The sequence below is a fragment of the Cervus elaphus genome, chromosome 9, assembly GCF_910594005.1.
Source record: "Cervus elaphus chromosome 9, mCerEla1.1, whole genome shotgun sequence".
Taxonomy (NCBI): domain Eukaryota; kingdom Metazoa; phylum Chordata; class Mammalia; order Artiodactyla; family Cervidae; genus Cervus; species Cervus elaphus.
The window spans coordinates 108,424,665-108,452,194 of NC_057823.1; the positions used below are offsets into that span (position 1 = coordinate 108,424,665).

A 27,530-nucleotide genomic window follows, 5' to 3' on the forward strand; every position below is an offset into this window, starting at 1 on the left:
AGATTTCACTCAGAATGCCAAGTAGGGGAGGGAAAGCCAGGTGTGACCTTGTGGGCACCGGCAACTGGAACTTCCAAGAGCTCCTTCGTGGCTGGCGGGGCATTAGCCAGGGCAAAATAGATCTCGGGCCCCTGTGAGGGGCGAGGCACTTCCGGCTGAGACGCCCACCGCGCGTCGTCTCGCTGCAGGCTCCTCTTGCCGGGTCACAGGTCTCTCTCCAAACCCCTAGCACCTCCCATTTCCTGGCATCCTCCCATCTCCCGGCATCCTCCCCGCGGGCCGCCGCTCTGTGTGCTGCCGCGTTTCCTTAGCAACCGCGCCTCTAGCGGCTGCAGGAAGTGGTAGGGTCACGTGCTCCCTGCACGTCCGGGCTGCCGGCGTGACTTCCGGGTGTCAGGCTGCCGGGGCGCCGCGGCCGCTGAGGAGAGGCTGTGTGGCCCGGGTGGCGGCGGGCTCCGGGGCGGGCTGGCCTCATCCTGCCCCCGTGCGCGATGCATCCGCGGCGCCCGGACGGGTTCGACGGCTTGGGCTACCGGGCTGGGGCCCGAGACGAGCCGGGCTTTGGCGGCGCCTTTCCGGCGAGGTCCTTCAGCTCCGCGTCGGACCTGAGCCGCTGGGTGACCTCTCCCCCAGACATCCCGGGGAGCCGCAACCTGCACTGGGCCGAGGAGAGCCCGCCCCGCGGCGCGCCCGCCCCGTGCACGCCGCCCGAGGGCCCGGCGGAGGGGCCCTGCCCCGGCGGCGCGGGGCGCAGCGGCGGTGAGGGCCTGGGGGGCATGAAGGGGGCGAGCGCCTGAGGGAAGGCGGTGAGGGCCTGGGGGGCGGGCGCCTGAGGGGCGGGGTGGGAGGCGACTGTGAGAGCCTGGGGATCTCGGGGGGCTGGAGGGGCGGACAAGGGTGGGGTTCGGGGGGGTGGTCCGCACGGAGCGGCGGGGAGGGACCCCGGGAGTAGGAGGGGCGGGGGTAGTAGTCGGCGGCCGGGGCCCCGCGCGGGGTCGCGCCCACCGGACCCGCCGCGCCGCCTCTCGGCGCTCCTTTCGCCCTCTGCCCCCGGAGCGGGCCTCCGCCCTCTCCCTGCCCCAGGGTTTTCTGGAGAGGCTTGCCTTAGCCTTGCGTGGCAGCGATCACGGAAGGTTTTCGGCATGCTACCTCCCATGCCCAGAATCCACAAAGGAGATTGGCTTGCTGTTTATCGGGACTTACGTGAGAAATAGCTGATTGACCGGCCGCTGTATCACCTTGATTCCATTGATCAGTGGTGGCTTTGCGTTGTACAAATAACTTTCTCCGAGACCATAGGCAGCCTTCGGCTCAGAGCTTTCTCTACCACTATTGAAAGCTGAGACTCTCTTAACCTCTGTGCTCTCTTGCTGTCCTCATCTTTAAAGTGTATAGAAGAATAATTAAGGGTTTTGTGGGAAAAAAAAAAAAAAAGACCTACAAACAAAATGAGGTGTCAGTAATGCCTGATACAGTGTGGACCACACAGTAGGCTAAAAGTCAACCTTTCTTTTTTCCATGTAATCATAGGAGTTGTGTTCGTGTTCTAGATCCCAAACTACTTCTGTATTTTCCCACCTCCTCCTTTCTTTTTTTTACTTAAAAATTCCACTAAAGAATGAAAAACACTTAAGACGTTTTCAAGATAAGAATTTGGAATCAAGACATAATTATTCTTTGCAGTGTCAGAAGATCGGTTCAGTTCAGTTGCTCAGTCGTGTCGGAGTCTGCAACCCCATAGACTGCAGCACGCCAGGCCTCCTTGTCAGAAGACAAAGATGTTTTAATTGCAACTCTATGTGATCTAGATATTTTCAACATCGTCGGGATTCATAAAATGGAGATAATGGCTGCTGCATGTTCCCGTTCTCCTAAAAGTGTTAGAATAATAGATCATACCCTTAAATATTATGTACATTCTAGACATAAATTTTAGTCTCATTTCTTTGACTAGGAAGTACAGTAACATTTATTTGGTTTGGGTTACGGGGAGGAACAGACTGTACTATCATCCAGTGAGGATAGATGGAGGATCGGTGACTTACTCAGTGTTATATATACAGTTAGATTTTCACTCTAGCGCTGTTTTTTTTCCCATAGGTCCCAGAAGGAGTACTGGAAAGTTATAAATTATTCAGAATGCATATGTGATTGCCTCACAGTTACCTTCTCAGGCAGTAGAGCTGACGTTTTACCTTTTCATAATTTATGCATTGATGGTTAAAATGAGATCTTTAATATCCAGGGTTTTGTGGGGGGTGTTTTGCAGCAGTTAAGAGGCTGGTGAAAAACTCTGCAAAGAGGATAGACGCCTGGGAGACTTCGTTAATACTAGTAAACCTTCCTGACCCCTTCCAGAGAATGTCAGTGGTATTTTTTGTTAGTTTATTGAAGGACCTATACAAACACAAAGGGAAAAGATGAAAGGAGGAAAGTATCTTAATTGGGCAAAAGAAGCCTTTGCTCTTGTATATTTTTCAAGGCAATGGTGGTTTCCCCAGAGATTGTTTACATGGTCATGTTTTGGCTCTCAGGGAATAGTGAGGGCATTACTTCATTCAAAAGAGCAGAGATGAGAGGGAGGGATTGGAGAAGAGGGGAGCAAGAAGAGAATGGGAGAAAAATCCCTTGTGAATATTATAGCTGAAATTTAATGTCTCTCGGGGTTTGATATTTCATCTTTATGATTTTAAGTTTTTCAGTTAGAAAAAAAAATTTGTTTTCTCTTTTGACACATGGGTAGGAATTTTCCAGCTGTAAACCCTCCTGATCAGACTATAGTTGTGCCATGAGCAGCAGCACGTACGTACACAGTAGTATATCACAGAGACCTGGTTAGGCTGCGTGTTCAGTCATTCAGTCATGTCCGAATCTTAGCAACCCATGGACTGTAGGGTGTCAGGTGGCCTCTGTTCCTGGGACTTTTCAGGCGAGAGTACTGGAGTAGGTTGCCATATCCTTCTCCAGGAATTAAGCAGCTACTATCAAACTATTCTGGAGAAAAATGGAAACCCACTCCAATATTGCCTGGGAAATCCCATGGACAGAGGAGCCTGGTGGGCTACAGTCACTGGGGTCACAAAAGAGTTGGACACAACTGAGCAACTAAATAACAACACATCAGAGTCTTTAAAACTTGGGAAGAGAGAGAAGAGAGCCTCTTTTTCCCATTTTAGCTACCCTAAGTGCTCTTTCAACTTAATTAAGTTCATGAGATGTTTTGCTTGCAACTGTTGGTTTAACACAAATACTTTCCACCAGTCACAGTGAATGACTGATTACAACACGGGAGGTGTGGTTGATGAAAGTTATCAGTCAGAGTCTTCACTAGAAAAAAAAAGATTAGTCGGAAGTTGAAAACTAGTAGCCCTTAGCATTTACCTGCAAAACATGTTTGATTTGGCCTACATGAAATTAACTAATCCTTTTAAAAATAGTTGCCAATATTTTAAAACTGGAAGATACTATATAAAAATGAGAATATCTGTTTAGGAAAATCACAGCTTTGAAACCCTGGACTCAAGAGTTCCATGTGGCAACAATGATTTGGAGTTGAAAAGTAGTTAGGCGTCTACCCCTTGCAACTTGCCACAAGCTCCAATGGAGCTCTTCACTCGTTCAAATGACCTTCCTGGCCCCTGTCAAAATTCGATTTGGGGACATGGAGTTTAAATGAATATCATGTTAGTAAAAAGATATTTTTTGTTCTTTTTTATGGTAAACCTAAATAATGGTTATAAGTAATCGTATTCTTTCTATTTTAGAGCAGTTGAATAGATTTGCTGGATTTGGTATTGGACTTGCAAGGTAATGTTTTGTCTAAAGATTTTTAATTCAAGTTTTATTTAAAGTTTTTTCTTTATAATGTTAAATAATTAGTATTACTTCCTTTAGATTGATTTTTGGAGCAGTAGTTAAATATTAAAAAGTTCTGTGCAGAAAAATTATTTAAAACCTATAATTTTCCCCCATAAGGATAGTGAAAATTCGTTCAATTTTATAAACACAAAATAATTTAAAGGAACATTGTAAGAACTTTTCATGTGTCTGTCCAAAAAATAAAATGTAATCTTATCTCCCTCCCCAAAACAAGTAATTTTGCATTGAACCTTTTTCCTAAACATCAGAATTATGACAAGATATTTAGCCGCATAGCATCTGTAGAATCAGCATTTCCATATACTGTAAAATATTGTGTAAATATAGTTTTTGAGACGCCTTTAGTGTTTATTTTGTGATATCTGATTCAACTAGTGTTGTTGTTAGGAAAAAAGAGCATAGCATCTAGGTCTCCCCTAATATGTTCATTAAAATCCCTGTAACTTAAGTGCAAAGTACATCCACGCCAAAATTTACAGGGTGGAGGGCTCTTTTGATAAGAACTTTGTTCACAGCATATCGTCTGAAAGAAAGGGGAAGGGGCATTTAAATTGTCTAGGAAGTAAGTTTTCCATATCAGGCCTACAAGTGTATCGATAATTTCATCTTTATACTGTACATATTATATGTTGTTTCTTTGCTTACCAGTTTGCAAATCTGATTTTAGTTTTTTTTCATATTGAATCTTATTATTGGTACAATGATTTATAAACAAACTGAAACATTGAAAACTCTATTTTTTTTACTTTTAAGAATAATGTATCACTTAAGTAATACATGATTCCTTAAGAATAAATTCAGTTTTACATGTGTTGTAAATATGAATTGTCCTTTTATAGTCTTTTTACAGAAAACGTACTGGCCCATCCCTGCATCGTTCTGCGCCGCCAGTGTCAGGTAAATGTACTTTATGTAGTTTTCTAAACAGTGATCCTAACCCTGATTTGACATATAGGCCTCAGATAAATGGCTGAGACCATGTAACCATTATTCCACGTGATGTATACCAAAATGTATAATATATCAGTTCTCAAACTTTTTGCTCTTTGAAAGCTAAGTCTTAAAATTTATTGAGATCCCTAAAGAATGATTGTTTATATGGATTGTATCTACCAATATTTGCCATTTCAGAATCCCAAACTGGGAAAATTTATATACATATATATATGTTTAATTCATTAAAATAACAATAAATTGATGAGGTATTAGCATAAATAACATTTTTATAGAACTTTTTTGAAAATATCTTTAATGTCTGGCATAATAGAAGGCAGCCAGATTGTCACATCTGTTTCTGCAGTCAGTCTGTTGCAGCACATGTTTTTGAAAGAAACAAGAAAGCCTAGCCTTATATACATATGTACTTAAAAATGGGAGTTTTATATTTTTTTAGATAATTGGCAGATAAAGTTATTTGCATTGTGAAACCTTAAACCACACAGGTTAAATGTTTTTGTACTCTTTTACATTAAAACCTGTTGATCTGTCCTTCATGTTGAATGGGTTTCTTTTTACCCATGTGTGATTCTATTACATCATGCATTGATTAATTGAAAAATATTGATTTACTGATTATATAGATCTTCTAAATGTTATGACATTTGCTTTTACTGTATTAAAAAACCACCACCATTACAATCACTATAAATCTCACCAGAAAAGTGTTTGAGTTTTGGTATGTTCATGGTAGTGGATATAGGGTTTCCAGATTTCTAATTTTTGCTCATAGGCTCAAATTTATCTTTGGCAGCTAATAGTCTTGTTTTCTAATCAGTGAGCCACTTTGTTTAGTTTTAAAAATATGTTTGTCCCAAGTAACTATAGTCTTGTTAGTTTTTCCAGAAAAAAAATGGTATTCCATGGAAAAAAGTGACTATTTTCAGACTCACAGCTCCATCAGACAAGTTCTTTTTCTTATAACAGTATATTCATTATGCAATACACAAAATATTAAATTAGAAAGATGATGTGTACTCAGGAGTCAAGATTCTATAAAATTAGTATATCTTACTGCTTCACCAAGGGCATCTTTTAGGGAAAGTGGCTTTTGCATCTTCACACGTGAGTCAGATGAAGAATACAATAAGTACAAAAATACAGTTTGCTGCCACTGCCTTCAGTTATGCCAGAGTTAGCAATTTTACCCACTATTGCTTTGGCACTATTATTGAAAATGTCAACACAATAACAAAGGAAAATGATGCCTTAGTATCAAGAAAATAATTTTGAACATGTCTATCCCCTGAAAGGATAATAAGGCTTTTGAGGGCTAATGGGCCACACTGGCAAAAGCACCTATAGTATAACATCCTCTTTGAAAATTGAGTTAGAAAAGATAAACCAGTTTTTCAAAATAATAATTTTTTTATGCTTAGCACCAAAATGTAAGCATATAGAGAGAATTCAGTATTTAAGTAGCATGAACAGTGTATATGCCCTAGAATAGCGAATTTTAGACACATTTTTTACATTGTGACAATATTGCATTGTGATCCAGTGTATACATATATGAGTGATGTTTAAAAATGTTTTATAAAGTAATACTTTCAGAGTGTATAATGCATTCTGATACTTTTTTATTATGTCACTTATTAAGTATTAGTTCTGATCCCCCATACTGATTTCATAATTTACCAATTGTTTATAGCTTGTTACTGCTTGCCGTGGAAGACAGAAATCTATTCCCAGAGTTCTTTATGGTTCCTATGTGTTAAATGGCATGAGCATTTTGCCACAGTGAATTTCATGCTGATGTTTAAGGAAACATAAATATCAAACAACAAAGCCTTCTTTATTATATATTTTATTGCAGGCAGATTCTTTACCAACTGAGCTATAAGGGAAGCCTGGATATATTATACATTGGTTTTTCAGGGTTGTGTGTGTATAAGCGCATGTTCTTTGCTTTTAAGTTATTTAAAGCATTTTCTAAAGTAATTTTGCTTCTGTATAATTCATGCTGACTTTACAATTGAACTTTTATTTATGCTATGACTCCACTGTGTATCTTTCATGCTCTTATTTCTTGACAAAACAATAACAGAAAATAATCATAAAATATCTTTTTTACAGGTTAACTACCATGCTCGGCACTATCATCTCACCCCATTTACAGTCATCAATATTATGTACAGCTTCAACAAAACCCAGGTGAGAAATAATCTTTTAATTTAGTTACTGAAGATATTATAACTCTTATACTAAAAGTAACTTAACTGGGTAATGATACCTTTTGATATCACTGAATAATCAGTAACGTCACACTTTTGCCAAAATTAATTAAATATTAAAGGTATTTAATCCATATTAGAGATAATTAATTTGGAGTGTTTATCTTGGCCTAAATGTAGCTCACACAACAAATACTAAAGAAAGGAGGTAATTTACTTGTCATTCTTTACTAAAATGTTCTTAGAGTAATGTCTTACTGGGAAATAGCAGAAAACATTTAATGTCAAGTTTTATTAAGAACTTTTGTATTTCCTTTTTAGGCATTAACAGAAATAATAATAAATTTTGGTCATTTTAGGGACCAAGGGCCCTTTGGAAAGGAATGGGAAGTACATTTATCGTGCAGGGAATCACACTTGGAGCAGAGGGAATAATCAGTGAATTCACACCTTTACCAAGGTACCTTTTTTGGCATTTTTCATTATTAGCTTCATATTAAAAATATGAAAAAATGATAGTTGCTAAAAATACCTTGAATTTGAAAACTTGCTTAAAGTAGCTAAGAGAAGAAACAGAATAAATAATTATGGCTTACGGAATTGGTATGCGATGGAGAAAACCCTTCCTGGTCTAGTATCTATTGAGATATGTCTTTCAGCTCCTACTGCTATGTATTCAGTTCAGTTCAGTCACTCAGTCGTGTCTGACTCTTTGCGACCCCATGGACTGTAACCTGCCAGGCTCCTCTGTCTGTGGGATTTTCCAGGCAAGGATACTAGAGTGGGTTGCCATTTCCTTCTCCAGTGGCTCCTCCCGACCCAAGGATAGAACCCGGGTCTCCTACATTGCAGGCACATTCTTTACCAACTGAGCTACAAGGGAAGCCCACATCATGATTCATGCTATGATTAAACAAACCCCTTTTGGAGTCCATGGGACAGTTTACATGGATTTATCGGCAAAAATTCTTTTTAAAACCTGAAGTCTGAGCTAGATCTGGAATTATGAGTAGGAAATAACTTGGCAGAGTAGGAGAGCAATTCGAGGTGACAGCGTCCACAATTTTATGGAAATTGGAAGGTCTGAGTGGTGAGAAGTGTCTTGTGCTTAAATATTGAGCATGTGTGGAGTAGGATAAGGTGAAAAGCCGAGGTACTAGACTAAAGCGTGGTTCTGCCTTTGATAAGTGACTTAGATTTTATTGTCTATGGAGTTGGAAATCTAAGGTGGGGGATTGTTTGCTTTTTTTTAATATACAGGTTATTCGGTCAAGGATATATTCAAGTGGCAATGTTTAGAAAAAAGATTGATGCAGACAGAGACATGGAAAACTGTTATGGTAATATAGGCCAGATTGAGAAGGGTCTCAACTATGGAACAGAACAGAAGCTGGACAGACATTTCTGAAGTATAATTGATAATATTGGGAATGGGGTTGTAGGAGAGTGATTTAGCAGCAGTGACAGATTTCTCGATTGGAACTGAGTTGGAGAATCATAAAGAAGAGTAAGCTGTAGTGGGAAAGATGAGGAAAGCAACTCTCAATAAATGAAGTCTGAGACATCCACGGGACACGCCTGGAAGAGGCTGGAACTATGGGTCAGAGTTCAGGGAAAATTTGAACCTGGAGGCGTGGCTTTGAATGTTCAGTTGAAGCTTGAGGATGGGTGAAGTTCCCTAAGGAGAAAGTGTAGATTAAATGACAGAGTGAACCAAGGACAGAATCCTGGGCTCTGTATGGGGGTGGGTGGGTGGGTGGATGTGTAGAAAGAGATGCTCACAGAACAAATGTGGCAGTAGCAGTAAGCTCGAGGACAGTGGTGGCCTGGAAGCCAAGAGGGGAATCAGAACAGTGGATTCTTCTGGAGGGAGGCGGAATGTTTGCTTATGGGTCTCTCTTCTCTCTGAAACAGGATGAGGTGGAAGAAGGATGAGCACGGGGGTCAAAGTAAAAGAGCGTAAGACCAGTGACAGATGTTTGGGAGTCACAGCTCTGAGCGACAGAAGGGGAACTTTGCAAGGGATCTATGGAAATAACGTTAAGGGATAATATTGGAGATCCCATAAATTTGTTTAGGTGTTGTTTAGCAGGACTCTGATTTTCTTTATCAACAGTAAACCCCAGGGGTGGAGTTAAAGGCCAAATGGTTTGTTAATCCAGAATTGGCCCCTGGCAGGGTTAATTTTTTGGATTGACAGGAACTGAGGGAGTTGAAGGTGCAGCCACCAGCATCTCAGACTTGAGATTCAGTCTTTACAGGGAAGGAAATAAAGACAGGAGACTGATACCAGGCTTTTTGCCACTGTGAGTGCTTTTGAAGGACTGCATAGCCTTGAAGTTCCTTTAACATAGCTTTGCTAAATGTTTCAGACAAAAACATTTCATCAGCTAAAAGTTGCTCCTCTCACACTTTAAAAAAATGTGAATTTCTGACCTTTAATTTTACCCCATTGCTTTTTATATCACACATAATGTCAAAATGTAGTCAGTCAGTCAGTTCAGTTGCTCAGTCGTGTCCGACTCTTTGCGACCCCATGAATTGCAGCATGCCAGGCCTCCCTGTCCATCACCAACTCCCGGAGTTTACTCAAACTCATGTCCATCGAGTCAGTGATGCCATCCAGCCATCTCATTCTCTGTCATCCCCTTCTCCTCCTGCCCCCAATCCCTCCCAGCATCAGGGTCTTTTCTAATGAGTCAACTCTTCGCATGAGGTGGCCAAAGTACTGGAGTTTCAGCTTCAGCATCAGTCCTTCCAATGAACACCCAGGACTGATCTCCTTTAGGTTGGACTGGTCGGATCTCCTTGTAGTCCAAGGGACTCTCAAGAGTCTTCTCCAACACCACAGTTCAAAAGCATCAATTTTTTAGTGCTCAGCTTTCTTCACAGTCCAACTCTCACATCCACACACGACCACTGGAAAAACCATAGCCTTGATCAGAGAGACCTTTGTTGGCAAAGTCATGTCTCTGCTTTTTAATATGCTGTCTAGGTTGGTCATAACTTTCCTTCCAAGGGATAAGCATCTTTTAATTTCATGGCTGCAATCACCATCTGCAGTGATTTTGGAGCCCAAAAAATTAAAGTCTGACACTGTTTCCACTGTCTCCCCATCTGTTTCCCATGAAGTGATGGGACCAGATGCCATGATCTTAGTTTTCTGAATGTTAAGCTTTAAGCCAACTTTTTGTCTCTCCTCTTTCACTTTCATCAAGAGGCTTTTTTTCTCTTCACTTTCTGCCATAAGGGTGGTGTCATCTGCATATCTGAGGTTATTGATATTTCTCCCGCCAATCTTGATTCCAGCTTGTGCTTCTTCCAGCCCAGTGTTTCTCATGATGTACTCTGCATGTAAGTTAAATAAGCAGGGTGACAATATACAGCCTTGACATACTCCTTTTCCTATTTGGAGCCAGTCTGTTGTTCCATGTCCAGTTCTAACTGTTGCTTCCAACCTGCATACAGGTTTCTCAAGAGGCAGGTCAGGTGGTCTGGTATTCCCATCTCTTTCAGAATTTTCCACAGTTTGTTGTAATCCACACAGTCAAAGGCTTGGGCATAGTCAATAAAGCAGAAATAGATGTTTTTCTGGAACTCTCTTGCTTTTTCCATGATCCAGCGGATGTTGGCAGTTTGACTCTGGTTCCTCTGCCTTTTCTAAAACCAGCTTGAACATCTGGAAGTTCACAAAATGTAGTACTTGTCATCAAATGTCCTTGACATTGTCCTACAAACACAAAATTCAGCTTGTCATTATTCATTCATTAGTGGGATTATTTTATTTTAACATATGTCCCTCACACTAGGTCCCAGCCTTTAGGGTCACGGATTCCCTTTGTTTCTTCCCCTTACTGTATACCTGATTTTGAGCACATAGTAGGAATTCAGGAAACACGAGGTAAATAAAAATTTAACAAAATTCAGTGATTTCTGTATTATAAAGTATAAAGAATTCTGTATTTGCAGTCAGAACACTGTTGCTCCTGGCTGTGCTGCTTTTGGGCTTCCCCAGTGGCTCAGTGGTGAAGAATCCGCCTGCAGTGCAGGAGCCACAGGGACCATGGGTTTGGTCTGTGGGGCGGGAAGTCCCTGGAGTAGGGAATGGCTACCCACTCCAGAATTCTTTCCCAGAGAATCCCACAGACAGAGGGTTGGGCTACAGTCTGTGGTTTGCAAGGAGTCAGACACGACTGAATCAAGCGACTTAGCATGCACATGCACACACTCATACTACTTTTTAGTTCTGGAACCTTAGGGATGTAACAGCATTTCTCTAAAACAGAGATGAAGTAGTAACTTTAACTTCAGGTTAAGGGAAGGGAAAAGAAAAATGAGAATGAGAAGACAATTTTGTTATCTAACTTTCTCATTCTGTAGGTATGCAGACACATCAGTTGTGTGGGTATATATTTCTCCTGGTCATTTTGAGTCTTATTAAATAAGACACAAAAGGTTATCTTTGAGATATTCTACTTGGGTTAAGTTTTGGTGGTAAGTCGCACTCATTATTTCATTTATTTATTTAGCTCATATTTCCTGAGTCCCTACTATGTGCTAGATACTTACTAGAAAGTTATATATACAGTGAGGAGAAGAATCAAAAAGTACCTTTGACCATGACGCTTGGGATCTAGTGTAAGAGACATATGTTATGTAAAATAATCCCCCTAATGAATGAACAATGACAAATTGAGATTTGTTCTCTAAATGAAAAGAATATGGTTCCATGAGAGTGTTAGAGGGTTAGGAACAATGTTGCTAAGAAAGTGACACTTAAACTGAGATCCGAATGGCAATCAGGAGACACAGACTAATTTGTGCAGAGTGTGGCGGGGGGAATGCGAAGAATTCATGTAACTGAGGGAATGTGTGTTAGTTAGTCATTCAGTCCTGTCCGACTCTTTGTGACCCCGTGGACTGTTTCCTGCCAGGCTCCTCTAGCCATGGGATTCTCCAGGCAAGAATACTGGAGTGGGTCGCCATGCCCTTCTCCAGGAGATCTTCCCGACCCAGGGATTGAATGCAAATCTCCTGCATTGCAGGCAGATTCTTTACCACTCGAGCCACCTGGGCAGCCCTGGTAATTGAGGGAAACGCTCATAGAGTTTGAACTCAGAGCAGGATGGAGAGCAAGAGCCGGTCTGTGCTTGAACTTGTAGACCACTTTAAGAATACTGGAGAGTTTTAAGTAGGCGTCAGTGACATAATCAGATGTATGTTTTTAAAGGGTCATTGTAAGTGGAGATGAAAAGACCACAGGAGGACCAAAATAGATATAAGGATACGTGTTCGTAGGCTATCACAGCCTAGGAAAGAAATACAGTAACTAGGACCAGGATGGTATCTTTGAAATGGGTGTAAATGGATGACTTTAAGATATATTTAGGTAAAATTGATTGAACTTGGTGATGGATTAAAGTTGGTCAGTGATAGACAAGAAGGTGTCAAGGGTGACTTCTAGAATTTTGGGTTATGTAACTGGATGTTAGGCTTCTCTGGTGGCTCAGTGGTAAAGAATCTGCCTGCCAGTGCTGGAGATGCGGGTTCGATCCCTGGGTCAGAAAGATCCCTGGAGAATGAAAGGCAACCAACTCCAGTCTTCTTACCTGGGAAATTGCATGGACAGAGGAGCCTGGTGGGCAACAGTCCATGGGTTGCAAAAGAGTTGGACACAACTTAGCGACTGAACAACAACAATTAGATGTCAAATAAAGCCATTCTTAGAGTATAAACCTTTTTTCTTTTTTTTTAAATCCTGACTGCCTTGGGCAAGGTTGACTTTTCTTGGGGGAAAACAAAGTCATAGCAGACAAAGTATCAAAGCAGTAAGAAGTAGTAAGCCAAAGCATTTCACAGAAGTTAGCATTTCAGGATGGGCTCTAGGGTCTTCGAGACTGAGGTTCTTGAATTGCATGGTGATCCCTAGGTGAGACAGTACTGATTCACCAATATTTAGTCTTTTTATACTGATGATGATCACATCTGAGAAAAAGAATAAATCTGTAATGTTTATTAAGTCACCAAGCTTATAGTTTCTCAGTATTTATTGCTTCTAAAAAAAAAAAAAAATGACTATAACCCTGGGTCATCATCTGTGATCTTTCTTTGTCTACTGCCCAGATCCATCCCAGGCCTTCCCCAAACCTTCCCTGAGGCAGAGTCAGTCAGACTTGGTGTTGCTCTACCCTGAAGTGGCCGTTCCTTTCCTGTGGCATTTCTCAGATCACTAACATAAGGAGCACCCCACCCAAGGCTACCTGTGTAGTTGAGTCTCTCGCAGAATCCGTTCGGCTGACTCCTCACATGTGTGGCTGCACATGTTACTGTTTCCTTCTCCTGTTGTCTGTTTCTCCTAATGACTCCTCTGAGTTCACTGACCTTGAACACATTCCATTTTAAATACAATGAAATCTTTCTCCAGTTCGGTAGATTTCCTTTGATTAACAGTTCTCACTTAGGGAACACTGAAAGAGTCTAAGAAAGAAAAATCATAAGTTTGATTTTGGACAAGTTCATTCTGACACAGAGAGAAGTCTAAACCGAAGACAGCAGATTTGGGAGGTCCTGAAGCGTCCTGTTGGATGAGGTTGCCTAGGGAAGGAGTATAACATATAAAGGAAGAAAAGAAGGGCTGAGAACTCGAGCGTAAATCACTGAGTTAAGAAAAATGCCCCTGCACAGGAGTCAAAAGTAGAGACGAGAAGAGAGGAGAAAAACCAGAAGAGTCTGGGGGAGGGAGGGCTTCCAGAAGCAGCAGGGAACACAAGTGCATGATGGCTGCTGAAAGGTCAAATAAGGCACAACCTTGAAAATGCCCGTTTGATTTTAGTGATGTGGATGGAGGTCACAGAGACCTTGGCAGGAGCTGTAGAATAATAGGATGAAAGCCAGCTTGGAGTGGGTTCAGTGATGAGTACAAAGTTAGGGCATGGAAATAGCAAGTTTAGACAGTCAGCTGGGAAGAGGAGAGAAGAAAAGAAGGAGCTGGAAGATGAGGGGCTTGGGTTAGATGTTTTTTCTTAAAGAGGGTAACTCTTTGACCATGGGAAAGTAAGAAGCAATTGAAAGTGAAGGCTGGGGGCTTCCCTGGTGGCTCAGTGGTAAAGAATCTGCTGCCAGTGCAAGAGACGCAGGTTCAGTTCCTGACCTGGGAAGATCCCACATGCCATGGAGCAGCTGAGCCTGTGCGCCACAACTACTGAGCCGGTGTTCTAGAGCTGGCGAGCTGCAACTGCTGGGCCGGTGCTCTAGAGCCGGCAAACCGTGACTGCCGAGCCAGTGTTCTAAAGCTGGCGAGCCGCAACTGCCAAGCCCACGTGCCCTAGAGTTGGCCAACCACAGCTGCTGAGTTGGTGTTCCAAAGCCGGAGAACCACAACTGCTGGGCCAGTGTTCTAGAGCCAGCGAGCTGCAACTGCTGGGCTGGTGTTCTAGAGCCAGCAAACCACAACTCCCAAGTCAGTGCTCTAGAGCTAGCGAGCCACAACTGCTGAGTTGGTGTTCTAAAGCCAGCAAACCACAACTGCTGGGCCAGTGTTCTAGAGCTGGGGAGCCAAAACTGCTGAGCCGATGTTTTGGAGCTGGCAAACCACAACTGCCAAGCTGGTGTTCTAAAGCCCATGAGCCGCAACTGCCGAGCCAGTGCTCTAGAGCCAGCAAACCACAACTGCTGAGCCCACGTGCCCTAGAGCCGGCGAACCATAACTGCCGAGCCCGTGCCCTAGAGCCGGCGAACCGCAACTGCCGAGCCCGTGCCCTAGAGCCGGCGAACCGCAACTGCCGAGCCCGTGCCCTAGAGCCAGAGAACTGCAGCTGCCGAGCTCACCTGCTCTAGAGCCTGTGCGCTACCACGAGAGAAGTCGCCGCGATCAGAAGCCTGTGCACCACAACTGGAGAAAAACCAGCACAGCAGCCAAGACTCGGCACAGCCATTAAATAAGTAAATAAATTATTTTTTTTTAAAAAGTAAAGGCTGCACAAATACAGTGTTATTTCAAAATTCTGTTGCTTTTGTATATTGATTGTGCATGGGAGTGTGTGTATATCAAATAAAAAGTCTGATAAAAAGCAAGTCACTTCTCTTTAATTTTGTTGCTCATTTCAAGGGCAGTGTTTGCTTGTGAAGATAGTGAATTAAAAATAGCTACATATCCTGGTACTTGGTGATGGACTATAAAAAGGTTTAATCAGAAGTATATTTTTACACTACCCTCTTCATGAAGCATTTAAATGTGCTAGTTTAAATTTCTAAAGCTGTGGCAGTAAGTTTTACACATTTTATAAAAGAATAGATACCAGGAAGAGTGTCTCATTTTTTTTTTATACTTGGTTTTAAATTTCTCTTTTTGCTGTTTTTACCTTAATCCTAATGATCTTAAGAATTGGCAGCAGTAATTAGTATTCAGTGAGCCTGAGCAAACTCCAAGAGATGGTGAAGGACAGGGAAGCCTGGCATGCTGCAGCCCATGGGTTACAGAGAGTCAGACAAGACTCAGTGACTGAACAGTAATTAGTGTTAAAGGCAAACGTGTCCCAGTCCTTACAGAAAGGCAGGTTACAGACCCACGTATCCATAATGTTAATGAAATGCTCAAAATTAACATCATAATAACCTGTGGTAACCCTGTTTGAGGCCATATAAGAGAATGGAGGGCTTCCTAGGTGCCGAGGCCATGTAAGAGAATGGAGGGCTTCCCAGGTGCCGAGGCCATGTGAGAGAATGGAGGGCTTCCCAGGTGCCGAGGCCATGTGAGAGCATGGAGGGCTTCCCAGGTGCCGAGGCCATGTAAGAGAATGGAGAGCTTCCCAGGTGCCGTTAGTGGTAAAGAATCCACCTGCCAGTGCAAGAGATATAGGAGTTGTGGGCTCGACCCCCGAGTCCGGAAGATCCCCTGGAGGAAGGCATGGCAACCCGCTCCAGCATTCTTGTCTGGAGAATCCCATGGACAGGAGCATGGTGGGCTACAGTCCACAGTGTTGCAAAGAGTCGGACAGGACTGAAGCAGCTTGGCACACAGGCAAGAGTAATAGATTTACAAACCTTTTAGCATATTTTATTTTATAATCATAAAGTCAGTAAGATAAGTAGCCTAGTCTTTTTTAGAATTTTTGTCGTAATCATTAAATGTCATTCCAGCTATTTTTCTACAATTGTTCAGAGCTAGTATTGTATCCTGGTAATAATTTCATCAGAATGTGACCCAGAACACTCTCTAAGGTCTTATAAATCAGAGATGGTTGTTTTGTTTTCTCAAAGTTTCTCTGCGGACCTTTCAGTCTCTAGGAAAATGTAGAAATATTCATGCATCACGCGTGCCGTAAGTGTACTGAGTTTGTTTTTAGAACACTCATATTATTAGTGGTTTCCTTCGCCTTTTCAATATAAAATGTATTCCTTTGTCTCCTTATGTCATATTTATTCATTTCAAGCAGAAAATGTTTTTCTCGGGCTCCTGCTCTGACTGTAGGGTATTGTGTGTGCGCCAGTGTAACCGGGCAAGCTGGTGGCAGCCAGTCTCCACTTGGTTTTACGTTTTCCTTTTCTCTGTTACGCCACCTTCCTCACTCCCCTCCCTTCCATCCTCTCTGTCTGCCTTTTCACTTCTTCTGCCTCCTTTTTTGATTTCCCCTTTATTCTCCATGTTTTCTCATTTTTTACTTTACTCTTGATATAACTTTCTCCCTTTTTCTTCTGCATTTAGCTTGCCTCTCTCCTCTTTTCAGGTTCCCAAAGTAACCTAAATCGCAGGATGCACACAGTCCTAGACCTTGGTCCAAGACATGGCATTCTGTCCCTCTCCTTGGAACATATCCCTGTGATCTTTTTGACCTTTCTTTTTCTCATAAGTAAAAGGCAATACCTTACTATAGGTGTTACAAGGCAGTAAGATATACAAGGCAATATCTGTTTATCTCACAGGATTCCTTCTTGTATCAAGTGAGATGAGAGGCAGTACAGGCAGATAGTATAGACTTCAAGTCATATGGACCAGGGTTTAGACCCAGTTCCACCACTAACTTGTTGCATGGCTTTGGGTAAGTTACGAACCATCTCAGCCTGTTTCCTCATCTATGAAATGAGGGTTATAGGTTCATTGTGAGGGTTAGAAATAATTTATGCGAAGTGCTTTGCACAATGTCTGGCATACAGCAGGAGCTTAAAAAGATAATAGAATATAATAAAAATCACAAAAGTAATGCCATCTTAATAAGTAGAGGCACTTTGAAAATTAGGTGCTACACAAATGTGTCATTCAGCGCTACAGTTAATTAAGCTTTTCTTCCTTTATTCTGTTTTCTTGTCTGCCTTTCCCTTCCCCATCCATTGTTTTCCTGTCTGCCATTTTTTTTGTGGCCACGCTGCATGGCTTCAGGGATTGAACCCAGGCCCTCGGTAGTGGAAGCACAGAGTCCTAACCACTGGACTACCAGGGAGCTCCCCCGTGTCCATTTCTGTCATCACTTATAACGCTTCCTCCTTTGTCAGCGCATACAGAAAGACCGCCTATGTTTTTTCTCTTTTCAACCCACTGTAATTGTTTGACAGGTCCCAGAAAGAAAATTGTTCACCATTAGAATATATTTCTGCTACAGATTAAAAAAAAAAATTAAAAATTGATTAACGTTTTGAAACTTGGGTTAATTCAGGATGTTTTAAATAGCATGGCTTTTGTTTATTTTTTTAGGGAGATTTCACATAAATGGAATCCTAAACAAATAGGAGAACACCTTCTATTGAAATCGTAAGTATCAAAAGCAGCATTTGTATTGAAATTTAACCAGTTTTCATAGTGTTAGAACTTAAAAAAGCTTATTAAATAAAAGTTAAAGAAAATAAGAGCAAAAGAAATATTTATGGGACTAAAACTTAATAAGAAAATTAACAAAGTTTAGGAATAAAATCCTGAAATGTATGTTATCTTTCAAATCTTTCTAATTTGGAAGGCTGAAATCACAACTTAATTTTTCTTTGTGTTCTTAGGAAGTTAGCAAGGATTGTCAACTTGTTAAACCTGAATTGCCAGGAAAATTATTATTCTTATAATTATTATCATTATTTTATTGGTAAGCAGACATACAAATTTATTTGTATGGTGATGAGCAAACTCAAAACCTTAGTGTCATTAAAATGTAGTCCTAAAGGCACTTAGTGACATTACACCACTGACCATTTTTATAGATTAGAATTTTACTCTTCACTTTTTAATTTTTCTTGAAGATTGTGAATTGGAAACCCCCCAGCTTGCTGGCTCCCTCTGTGGGACATTCCAGCACATTATTACTTAGTGATGTTCCATTCACCTTGAAAACCACTACTTGCCAGGACCTGGCCCATGGGGTTAGGTAAGTCCCACCTTGACATCATTTTAAGTGACTATATTTTGCAGGCTTGCAAAGTTGTATGTCTCAGCAGTTGCAATAGGAAGCAACTTTGCAAAGCTGTACAATATTGTTTTTTAATAATGAAAGGGGACTTCACTCACCATGGAAGACTGGCTTAGCTCTGCTGGGTGGGAAATCTGGGAATTAATAATGATAATAGATAGGACAATAGCAGAACAGTAGCCTTGTTCAGGTGTCACTAAAAAGGCAAGCAATGGAATGGATTCCTCATCCTAAATTTGAAGTATCTGATTCATAGGCTACATTAGCTGTGTGCAGGTAGATGTTCCAATAGTGAATCATAAACAAGCCTACGTTTTACTGGTCCAAAATAAGTTATTTTCTTGCAGGCTGTCTCTGTGTTATTTTAATACATAGATTTTCATCTCTAATTGTTGAGTAAAGCATCTTACGTTATAGGTCTCTGAAGTATCTTTAGGCTATAAGTATTAATAGTTGAAAACCTTGAAGTTGTTATTCAAGCTTGATATAGATTATGTTGATATATTAAAATAGGTATTAAAAACTCTAGTGTAAGCTTCCTGTTTCAGTGTACTGATAAGTTTGTTTTAATTTCTACAGCCTAACTTACATAGTGGCAATGCCTTTTTATTCAGCAAGTCTAATTGAAACAGTACAGGTGAGCTATTTTTTATTGTCACTTTTTTCATTAAAAATGTCTTTTGGAATATTCAGTATATTGTGTATGTCTGATAGTGTAATAAAAATTTAAGACAATATCCTAAACAAAATGTTTCACAGATACCATACATATATCGGAGATTATATGCTAGGTACATTGCCAGTGTGTCAGTTTTCTTTGCAAATTTAATTTACGCCTCTAGTGTTAATTCTTGTTATCCCTTATGATAGGCAGATGTACTCTCGATTCAGATGTCTCAGAACCCAGCCTATGACTTGCTCTAAAAAGAAAAAAATCTATAGAGTGCCCCCCCAACTTTTTAAGATGCTTATGTATAACTCAAATGGTTATGGCCTATCAGATAATAAACTGCTTGAACATGAAACAATTAGAAGAGTAGTTCCCATAGCTAGTTTACCAGTAGGTAGCATTCTTTTTCCATACTCCTTTTAGGGAGCATTTGATGCTGTGTACTACAGAAGCTAAAGCAATCTCCTGCTCACATTCTACATTGTTTCACTGTTTCTAACCACGTGGTGGCGCTTCAGGTACACTGAATTGGGGTCCTTTCTCACGTACCATTCCTACCCTTAAAACTGAGCGAGCCGCCTCTACCCTCTTCACACAGTCCAGCTGTCTGCCCCCTGTCTTCTGTCTCCAGTGGCAGATGCTCTAGAGTATTTCTGTCTTTGGCGTGTATGAGTTTTCTCTGTAAAAGCCTCACTGGATCAGCGTTACCTCTTCAAATTACTCTTTTTCCACTCAGGTGCTTTTCTGGCCACATCGATTTATTTATGTATTTTGTAGAATTATTGTTTGACGTTAATGTCTTGCTACCCAGGTATTTCCTATCCCCTTGCACTTGACAGTGTGAAAATGATATAACCCTTGTATGGGGCTGCAGCTTAAAGAGTTGTCAATATAAGATGACATCATTTCAAAGATAAGGAAAGCAACAACAGGAAGATAATGAAGGAAAAACAAACAGGGTGACATCTTGGGGAAAGCGAGTGTTAGCTTCAGACAGCCCCGTATCACAGTCATTTCTCTGCTTAAATTAGGTCTGTAACTTAGAGATGATGTCTTAACCTTTCTAAATCTTATTTTTCTCATCCATAAAATGGGAACAGTATTTTATTAACTGAATTACAAAGATTAAATGAATTATTTGTGTAGAGTTCCTAGCTCACTAGCTGTTCATTCTGATTTTTTTAACCCCGAATCTCCGATGTGTTTCCTGCTCGGGCTCCCACCTGCTGCTTCCTTCCTGCCGCCTGATTTCCCGGTTCTCTCTTGAGCGCCCTCCCCGCTTTTCATGCCACCTTTCCCACGTCTTCTCTTGTGCTCCGGGGCGCAGTCGGGGGCGCAGTCCGGAGCGCAGTCCAGGGTGCAGTCAGCGGCGCAGTCCGGGGCGCAGTCAGCGGCGCAGTCCGGGGTGCAGTCCGGGGTGCAGTCCAGGGCGCAGTCAGCGGCCCTCTGCTCCGTATCACACAGTCACGGCCGGGAGAGCTCAGTACTCCCGTGACTCCTTTTAACTCTCCCATCTCTATGAGTTTAAAAAGTAGAGAAGTCTTGATTTTCCTATCTCCTTCATCCTTTGTAACTAGTCAGTCATCCTGTCAGTTCTGACTTCAGGGAGTATCTGAGACGGCGCCCACCGATAGGCCCCCCTTCCCAGCCCTTCACGTCACATAGCTGCTTTCTTCCTACTTCATAGTCTGGGGGGGGCGGGGCGGGGGCAGGATTGCCTGTCTGGGGAGCTCAGATCTCTTTGAGAACAGGCTTTGCCTTGAAAATCACACATTTATGCATAGATCTCCTAAAGGACACTTCCTGAAGCTCTTACATGTAAACTTCCTAGTGACTTGTCTTTTACTAAGACGCCTTGTTCTATTTCCTGGACTTAAAGGCCATTCTACATACTCATGCAGGGTTAGTGTTCCTAAGCTGCAACGCTCATATCCCTTTGCTGAGTAAGGATCCATCTCATCTCTGAGATGAATTTCAGACTTCTCAGCGGAGTAAACAAGATAAATAAAAGGATACTTCATGGTGCTAAGTACCAAAGAGGATAAAAATAAGACAAGGAGATTAAGAGGTGTAATGGGTAGAGAGAAGTGATTACTATTTTTTCAAGATCCAGAAAGTTCTCTCTCAGAAGCAAAAGTCCTTTGAGTAAAGGTGTGAACATAAGAACTACACAGGTATTTGGGAGCAGAGCGTTCTAAGCAGAGGGAACGCGGGTGCAAAGACCCTGCGAGAGGCTTGCATCCTACTTGTGTTTGCGAAGCAAAGAGAAGGCCGGTACAGCTGAAGCTGACTCAGGACAGGAGAACAGGAGGAGATGCGGTCTGAGGTGGAAAAGGGCGGAGAGTGCACGCAGGACCCTGAAGACACTGTGATAGCTTGGCTTTGCTTTGAGGGAGACGGGAGTCGGTGGTGGGTCTGAGCAGGAGGATGACATGATCTGACTTAGGTCCTGAATGGGATCTCTTTGGCTGCTGCATTACAACAGGCTGGAGTGGGAAGGGAGACAGAGGCAGGGAAGTGACCGAGGTTAGGTGGGCTCGTCTTGGTCTCATGGTTTAGCTTTACTGCAAACTTGCACATTTATGTGTCCGGCTCCGACCTTTTCCTTTTAGTCTAGACTGTAAACTGCTCTTGGAGCTCACACCCTAGACTCCACATTTCTGAACTCTGGATCTCCCCCCCCACCCACCTGGTTGCTGCCTGGCAGTGCAGCCCAGCTCAGCGAGAGGACTGTTATCCCTCCAGCGCCTCTGGCCGGTGGCTCTGAAGCTCATCCTTGTCTTCTCTTTCCCATAACCCACATCCTGTCCACCAGGAATTCCTGTTGGCTGTAATTTTATGATAAAAAGCACAGTTGAAGCATTTTATTTCCTTTGCTACCTGCTGTTCCAATCCACCATCACATCTTTAACTGGTTTCTCAGCCTCCGTTCTCATGCTCCTCTGCACGACAGCCAGTATAACACAAATTCCATCTTATCCATCTTATGCTTCAGACCAGCTAGTCATTTCCCATCTGACTAAAGACCAAAGTCTGCACGGTGGCATGCTGTGGCCCCAGAATACCTTTTTAACTTCACTTTTTCCTCTTCTCTTCAGTCACTGTTGCGGCCAAATTGGCCTCTTTGTTGTTGTTGTTGTTTAGTCGCTAAGTGTCCAACTCTTCTGCAACCCCGTGGACTATAGCCCGCCAGGCTCCTCTGTCCATGGGATTCTCCAGGCAAGAATACTGGAGTAGGCTGCCATTCCCTTCTCCAGAGAATCTTCCTGATGGAACGATCGAACCTCTTGTCTCCTGCGTTGGCAGGTGGGTTCTTTACCACTGAGCCACCAGGGAATTGCTTTTCTGCCTGTCTGCGCCTCTGTAACCAGTATCACAACTTCTTATACACATCCCATAATTATAAAAAGTAGAGACATTGCAGATGATAGTGACTTAACATCTCCTGAGGCTTTCTGTGCACCAGGCCTTCTTGCATTTAATGCTCCCAGCAGCTCTGTGCATAAAGGTAGGTCGGCCTAATCCCACTTTTGTAGAAGAGTAATTCTCTTAGGAGAAGTAAAGTCACGTGCCCATGATCACAGAGCCAGCAAGTCCTACTGGAGCCAGGGGTAAGGCCATGCCTTCCACCCAAGCACTGTGCCTCCTTATGTACAGTAGTTATTGCTTTTCAGGATGAGTCCCAGGGAGCTTCTTGAGGTAGGGACACCTGGTGTGTCCCCTGCCACGTCTCTTCCCCTGTCTCCCTTCCCCAATTGCAATAGCTCCCAGTTTCGCTGCTGTTTTGTGAAATTTTATTTGAAAAAAGGATCTAATGCCTAGATAACATTTGTCATTTGCAAACCATTGATGTTTCTCCCCTTTAGTCAGTACATTAATTTAAAAGGGACTTAAACGGACCTGAAAAGAATCCTCTGTGACAGAAGCAACAGCTGATGACTTTTACTGTTTCCTCCTTTTCATCGCAGAGTGAGATAATCCGAGATGGCACCGGGATTCTGGAGTGTGTCAGGGAGGGGATTGGAAGAGTGATCGGCTTGGGCGTGCCTCACAGCAAGCGCCTGCTTCCGCTCCTGTCCTTGGTCTTCCCCACGGTGCTGCACGGGGTTCTCCATTACGTCATCAGCTCGGTCGTCCAGAAGGTCGTCCTGCTCATCCTGAAGAGAAAGGCTTACGACGGCCACCTCGGCGAGAGCGCCAGCCCGGTGCAGAGCATGCTGGACGCCTACTTTCCGGAGCTCATCGCCAACTTCGTGGCCAGCCTCTGCTCTGACGTCACGCTGTACCCGCTGGAGACGGTTCTGCACCGCCTGCACGTGCAGGGCACCCGCACGATCATCGACAACACAGACCTGGGGTACGAGGTGCTCCCGATTAACACGCAGTACGAGGGCATGAGAGACTGCGTCCGCACCGTGAGGCAGGAGGAGGGCCTGCTCGGCTTCTACAAGGGCTTTGGTGCCGTGGTCATCCAGTACGCGCTGCACGCGGCGGTTCTGCAGATTACCAAAGTCATTTACTCCACGCTTCTTCAAAACAGCGTTTGAGATTCAGAGCCCTGCTTAGTCTGGAAGACATCCTCTGGATACTTTGTTATGAAATTATGAAGGACAAAAGTGAAAAACGGGTTCAAAATGGATACGAGCGGAAACTGGCAGGAACAGCCCATGATGATTATATTGACTCTCCACCTCTTGAAAAAGGCATAGATATATATTTTGGATTCAGAGTATTCCAAATTTGAAAACATAGTAAAAACACTCGTATGAATTAAATTCTAGCTAGTATAGTACTAATGCCAAACTAAAAAGAATCTTGGGAAGAAGCAAATATTTGTCAGCAAACTGAAAACCAAATTTCACAGAGCTGAATTTATTTCATCTGACTTTAATATTTATTACACGTTTATTTCACCTTCTGCATTGATACTGGTATGTCATTCTTAATACAGCATATAGTAGCAGGAGGGCATAGTTTACCTTTAAGCAAATTATGTTGTCAGTAATAAAGACAAGAAGGATTAGGTTTGGCAGTCTGTAAGCAGAAGCTGAGAGTTTTAAATTGTACTGTCCCTGTAGAACTTTAATGGCTGTACATTTATTATTATAAAGCCATTTATATGCATACATATAACTTGGAATTTCCTTCATCCCTACATATTTTCCACTCTTAGATCAGCTTACTGTCTAAAATGAAGTTACGTACTTTCTGCGTGAATATCAGAACAAAGCATTAAAAGCCAAGGTGCCCAAAAGATAAAGGCAAACGGCGTGCTTGTCCATATCAAACCCCCCACTTCAGTGCCAGCAGCTTATAATCTGTCATACATTTATAAAGTTTGAGTTGCTTACCTGGTTTTATGAATCATTAGACTGTTTTTAGAGCCACTCATTAACAGAGACAGAAAATAATCATGACAACGATTCCTATTTCCACATTTACAAATTGTGTACTAAAGGGAATGTCACTTGCCTTTCATTTCTGAATGACCTGTCTTAGAGAAGACACGATTAAAATTTACCTGGGAATTTGTGCCTCATGCCTTTCATAGAGTCATCATTAAAGGCTTTAATTTTTATTTTTTTCTTGTTTTTGTTCATAGTTGTATTCTCCAAACTAGATATACATAAAGGGAAATGCAGGTTTATCACCCTTTATTGAAATTTGTTTGGATGAATACTGATGAAAAATAGAAACTTCAAAGGAAGTTTATCCTTGCTTTTTATGGGTGAAGAAAAGAATTTCAACAAATAATAAACAAAAATGTTGGTAATCAGTTTAATAAAAATTCTGTCCCTAAATTGAATTTGGTGGGTGAGGCTCTTTGTGTAGTAAAATATGCATTTGATTGATCCATTTAGCAAGCTGGAATATGGTGACTGCACTGATGTTGTCCAACCTAGAATGCATACAAACTGAGGTGTATTTTACTTAACTGAATGTCAGTGAAATGGTTACTTTTTGTGATTAATAATGTTGAAACCAAAAGATGATATCCAAAAAGTATCAAACAATATATATGTGGCAACTCTCTCAATTATCTTGTGAATGTGGTTTTTTTTTGATGACTAAAGCACACAGGTTTTCCATTTTCCCATTCCACCAAGGGGGGAAAGTAAAATTAAACATAAGTTACACACTTTCAGGTAATGATTTGTCTGATTTGCAGCATATACGTTGTTTTCATTGCCTTTGAATTTCTAAGTAAATTTTTAGATGTTTATAATATGCCCAACTTCCTAAAAACCTTTCATTTTTATTATAATCAAAGAAGATGGTTTCAGAAAAGAGTAAACTGAAAATTACAAGTTTTAGAAAATTTATAGAACAGAATCTGAATGGAATCAAGTATCTACTAGTGAAAATCTAGGATCCTTTATCTAGTTAAAAACTAGATATTTCAAGATTATTTTATGGATGTTATCATGAAGATTCAGTTACATAGTACTGTCTCATTATGGAATCATTATAAGACTGATAGGCTGAACCACACACAAGTAGGTTGGTTTTACCTTTTCTCTTTGGAGAAAGAGTACAACTTTAAAGTTGAAATGCGGCAAGTAAAATACTAATTTTTTATTACCATTCCAAATTAGTTGAAATATAAAAAGAAATCTTTAAAATTGAAGCACTTAAATGTTGGCCAATTATGTTTAACTGAATTTAGAAAGGAATAAGCAAAATAAACATTAGACATGCTCTTTCCCTTTTAAAAATTGCTTTGTTTCTTTAGGTGCCAAAGTCAAATACCCATAGGCTATAGTTCTTAATATGATAATACCTTAGAATAACATTTTTAATTCAGTTTGATTAATAGTATCATGAATAATATTCTATTAAAATATTTCACAGTCCCAATGGTCCACTTATATAAGCTAGGTTTGGCCATGGAGCTGAAGTGTGATACGCTTGCCTTACATTGTTGGGTTTCTTAAGTCCTATAGTCTGAAAGCAATGGAATTAAAAACGGAAACATCTGGTTAATATTACTTAACTGTGTTAAGTGAGTTTATGAACTGGCTTACCAAATCTGTTTATAAATCTCTTTCCTTTGAGGGACTGTTTATGGTTTCTTGCAAAATAATCTCTAAGTGTAAATAATATAAGTCTTTAAACTCCAGCACTAGATGTTATGAGTCAAAACAAACTAATTTCAAAATAATTGTGGACTGTGGGGTTTGATAGTGTTTTCAGAAATAAAACTGAGAGACTAGAGGTCTTGCTCATTTTTGCAAGTTACGCTTGCCTGTCCACAGCTGTCTTTTCAGCACTGGGCTTGTTAAAACCGCGCACAGCATTTGCTTAACTGACTGGGTGCAAGTACTTCAGTCTTCCCGTGTATTCATACATCTGCCCAGGAAACAAAACACACTGCTTGGATATTTGGTTTTTCAGCTGACTTTGTGCAGGACGTTTGCCCTCAGTTTGCTTCCCAGATCTTATGGGGGAAAAATGAACAATCTGCCAGCTCTTGAAAAGATAGGTTTGAATTAGTTATTTTCAGTAATATATATGGAAATAAAATCCCGTTGGTAACAACTCACATTGCACTAGAATTTAAGTAATACTTAACTTTGGCATTTCTGGTTTCTCTTCTCTTTCAGGTAGTTGTACATTTCTCTCCTTTTCTCTCTCTCTCATATAAACTGGATATATGATGTCTTCCTTTTGAGTGACTGAGTATCATTGAAATGCTTCCAAGTTGTATAACTGAGTAACAAAAACTTGTGATTTGACAATGAATCTTATGCAGTATACCTCAGCTAGAAGAGGTATTTGGTCTGTGTGTTTTTTCTTTTTTAAAATTGTTTTTGTCTCACTGGTATTTTAAATGTTTTCAGCAAATTGTGTAATATGAAAAGGTTAAATAAAACATTGAAATAAAATACTAATTTTCTCTTACTCATGCTAGAAAACTACTAAATCTGGTGGTGAGGAGGTTCAGAATATGTCCCCCCCAAATATGTGATGTTGGCATATGACTTTGAATTAAAGGTACTTGAGAGACAGCTAGTGCAAGAGGACACTCAGACCCTTCTTTGTTCCACTGAAAGCAAATTGCTCGTGTGAAAGTTGCCCCGCCTGTATGGGAAGAGGGCATGTAGGGCTGAGGGAGCTGTGTGAATAAACCTGTTACTTCTTCACCATTCTCCACCCCCACCACAAACTCCTCTGCCTGTCAATTATTCATAAGTTGTTTTTTCATCTAAAAATTTTAAAAGCCAGTTCCCTCCTTTAAGGCTTATTGCATGGCGGCTCCTGCACATATGAAAACTTTTCTCCTGTTAATCTGTCTCATGTCAATCGAGTTATGAGACCAGCCAAAGACCTAGAAGGGAAGGTTGTCCTACACCTACAGACAGTGGTAAAAGAAAAGTTACACTTTTGTAGGTACAAAGGAAGATCAAGGAAAGTATCTGTGTA

The 27,530-nt window shown here is 41.4% G+C and overlaps 1 protein-coding gene across 1 annotated transcript; it reads left to right on the plus strand.

Annotated features, from left to right (window-relative positions):
* The first annotated feature begins 372 nt into the window (after positions 1 to 372).
* SLC25A46 (solute carrier family 25 member 46) lies at positions 373 to 26,992 on the plus strand. The gene is made up of 8 exons (XM_043913769.1): positions 373 to 759; positions 3,765 to 3,807; positions 4,719 to 4,776; positions 6,952 to 7,029; positions 7,409 to 7,509; positions 17,737 to 17,793; positions 19,016 to 19,073; positions 23,075 to 26,992. Exons 1-8 carry the CDS (start codon positions 492 to 494, stop codon positions 23,651 to 23,653), a joined length of 1,242 nt encoding a protein of 413 aa, XP_043769704.1. The 5' UTR covers positions 373 to 491; the 3' UTR covers positions 23,654 to 26,992.
* The last annotated feature ends 538 nt before the right edge of the window (positions 26,993 to 27,530 follow it).

What these genes read in the sequence shown, in the direction of transcription:
- SLC25A46 (XM_043913769.1), top strand. Translation starts at nt 492, where the DNA reads ATGCATCCGCGGCGCCCGGACGGGTTCGACGGCTTGGGCTACCGGGCT. An exon ending in CGGCGCGGGGCGCAGCGGCG is followed by an intron (nt 760 to 3,764) that starts GTGAGGGCCTGG and finishes TTTCTATTTTAG; the next exon opens with AGCAGTTGAATAGATTTGCT. An exon ending in ACAGCTTCAACAAAACCCAG is followed by an intron (nt 7,030 to 7,408) that starts GTGAGAAATAAT and finishes TGGTCATTTTAG; the next exon opens with GGACCAAGGGCCCTTTGGAA.